This window comes from Bufo gargarizans, chromosome 2 (genome assembly GCF_014858855.1).
Source record: "Bufo gargarizans isolate SCDJY-AF-19 chromosome 2, ASM1485885v1, whole genome shotgun sequence".
Taxonomy (NCBI): domain Eukaryota; kingdom Metazoa; phylum Chordata; class Amphibia; order Anura; family Bufonidae; genus Bufo; species Bufo gargarizans.
The window spans coordinates 622111597-622114411 of record NC_058081.1 but is presented as its reverse complement, the minus strand read 5'-3'; the positions used below and the strand labels follow the sequence as shown (position 1 = coordinate 622114411).

The window sequence follows — 2815 nt, the reverse complement described above, 5'->3', positions numbered from 1 at the left end:
ACCCACAGTGAAGTATGGTGGTGGCAGCATCATGCTTTGGGGCTGTTTTTCTTCAGCTGGAACTGGGGCCTTAGTTAATCTAGAGGGAATTATGAACAGTTCAAAATACCAGTCAATATTGGCACAAAACCTTCAGGCTTCTGCTAGAAAGCTGAACATGAAGAGGAACTTCATCTTTCAGCATAACAACGACCCAAAGCACACATCCAAATCAACAAAGTAATGGCTTCACCAGAAGAAGATTAAAGTTTTGGAATGGCCTAGCAGGATGATCTGAAGAGGGCTGTGCACAGGAGATGCCCTCGCAATCTCACAGATTTGGAGTGTTTTTGCAAAGAAGAGTGGGCAAATCTTGCCAAGTCAAAATGTGCCATGCTGATAGACTCATACCCAAAAAGACAGTGCTGTAATAAAATCAATAGGTGCTTCAACAAAGTATTAGTTTAAGGGTGTGCACACTTATGCAACCATATTATTTTATTTTTATATTTTTTCTTCCCTCCACCTAAAAGATTTCACTTTGTTTTTCAATTGAGTTGTACGGTTTATAGGTCACATTAAAGGTGGAAAAAGTTCTGAAATGATTTATCTTTGTCTCATTTTTTTACATCACAGAAACCTGACATTTTAACAGGGGTGTGTAGACTTTTCATATCCACTGTATAACAAGAACATAGCAACAAGTCAAGAACGTACTTACAAGCTGGAATTTGGAAAAAAGAGCCCTGGTTGGTCCCATCTCCTTTGCTAGTGGGTGGTGAGTACCTGTGCAGGACTCTCCTCTCCAAAGGGACTGTGTTGTTTGTAAATGTAGAAATTGACCTAATGGGAATGGAAAGGATTTTGTGTTGGGAAACAAACACTAGCTCCCTCTGTGTTGGTTGGCTAAACCCCGCACCAAATTAGGTGTTTTAAGACCAGCTCTTTTTTATTTATCCCACTGCATAAAAATACTTCATTATTTCAAATTATATTTCCCAGTCAAAGCCTTTGCCAGAGCTCTCCTGACATCTTTGTTTCTCAGACAGTAAATAATGGGATTAAATAAAGGGGTTAAAACACTGTATAGCACAGATGAGAGCCTTTCAATGTCAAATGAATCTCCAGGAGCTGGACCAATATAGTTAAAATTAGCAGTCACATAGAATACTGTAACGACAATGAGGTGGGATGAGCAGGTGGAGAAGGCTTTCCGTCTTCCCACTGCTGAACGGATCTGTAAAATAGTGGAGATTATCTTTACATAGGAAATGATGACAAATACAAATGGTGTCATCCCCAGAAAGATGCTGACTACGTATAGTAGCAACTGACTAGTATGTGTATCAGTGCAGGCTGCCTTTAACATGGGGGGGACATCACAAAAGAAGTGGTTGACATTCTGCGGTTCACAAAAAGTCAATTTAGAGGTCATGAAGGTATGAAGGACTGAGTTCAAGAAACCACTAAACCATGATCCTCCTACCAAGTATGAGCAGAACCTCTTATTCATAATGACAGAGTAATGGAGGGGGTTACATATTGCCACGTATCGGTCATAAGCCATGGCAGCTAGAAGAAGACATTCTGATCCTCCAAGAGAGACAAAGAAGTAGAGTTGGGTGAAGCATCTGTTGAAGGATATCCTCCTATTTCCAGTGATTGCATTGACCAGCATAGCTGGGAGGGTGACCGTAGAGTAACAGATATCTAATATGGATAAATAACTCAAGAAAAAGTACATGGGGGTCTGGAGACGGTGATCGATTCGTATAACACTAAATATGATCATGTTACCCAGGAGGATCATTGTGTAGATGGTGAGTATAAGAAGTGACAGCAAAACCTTTTCCCCTGAAAATCCTAATAGGATAAAATCACAAAAATAAGTTTGGTTTATCGCAGCCATCCAATGCTGAACCATATTCTAAAAATAAAATATGCATAATTATTATAATCGTACTTTACTAGTTTAGGATTTTTAGTTAATATACATTTTTTAAATATTAATATGGGATTGAAGGTAATGCAGAAAGCAAGCAGAACTACCAGCAAACACTCTCACTCATCATTTCTTTTTTCTTTAAAGGGAATCAATGGAGCTGCATCACAACTATGATTTTAATTAGATTTTCTGTCAGCATGCAGCCTCAGCCTTAGACCTCATGCTGAGGACTATATAATGGCTCAGTATAAGTTCTGCTGTAATAATACTATACCAACATAGGTCCATACTGTATCCATAAGCAGTTTTAACATGCGACTCTAACAGAAAATAAATTGTGCCATGTTAGATCAGAAGCCAGATTACTATAGTGCCCCCCTCTCCAGATAGAAGAGAATACCTCTCAAATATGGTGCCATACAGTTACACTATATGGCAGCACATGGGGGGCCAACAGCTCAATAATACCCTACATGCTCAGTTCACACATCTCTGCCCACCTGTGCATGAGGCATTATAGTCTAGAAATTCTGATTCTCAAAAATACAAGGTAATCTGGAATTTCACAAGACCAGAGGCAGAAGAGTGAAAACCACCACTGTAGCTCATGATTGCGTACATCTCAGCTCCCATAGAGTGCTGCCGCCCACTTATTACAATTTATTAGAAGGAACCAACTGTACATAACTTTATTCCAAGACTGATATTTGCTCAGCAGAAATAAAATTGGAGTGACAACTCTTGCTGGAAAGATTTATATGCTCTGCCTGCAGTTTAAAGACCTACTGTTATCTCTGGTCTATTCAGTCCATGATTGAGACATTAGATTGTGAGCTCCAGTGATGTGTCCCTATACATAATATTAAATGATTATTATCTTATAGTACATAT

The 2815-nt window shown here is 39.1% G+C and overlaps 1 protein-coding gene across 1 annotated transcript; it reads right to left on the bottom strand.

Annotated features, from left to right (window-relative positions):
- Positions 1–958: 958 nt before the first annotated feature.
- LOC122926217 (olfactory receptor 5V1-like) lies at positions 959–1888 on the bottom strand. The gene has a single exon (XM_044277590.1). It carries the CDS (start codon positions 1886–1888, stop codon positions 959–961), a length of 930 nt encoding a protein of 309 aa, XP_044133525.1.
- Between the last annotated feature and the right edge of the window lie 927 nt (positions 1889–2815).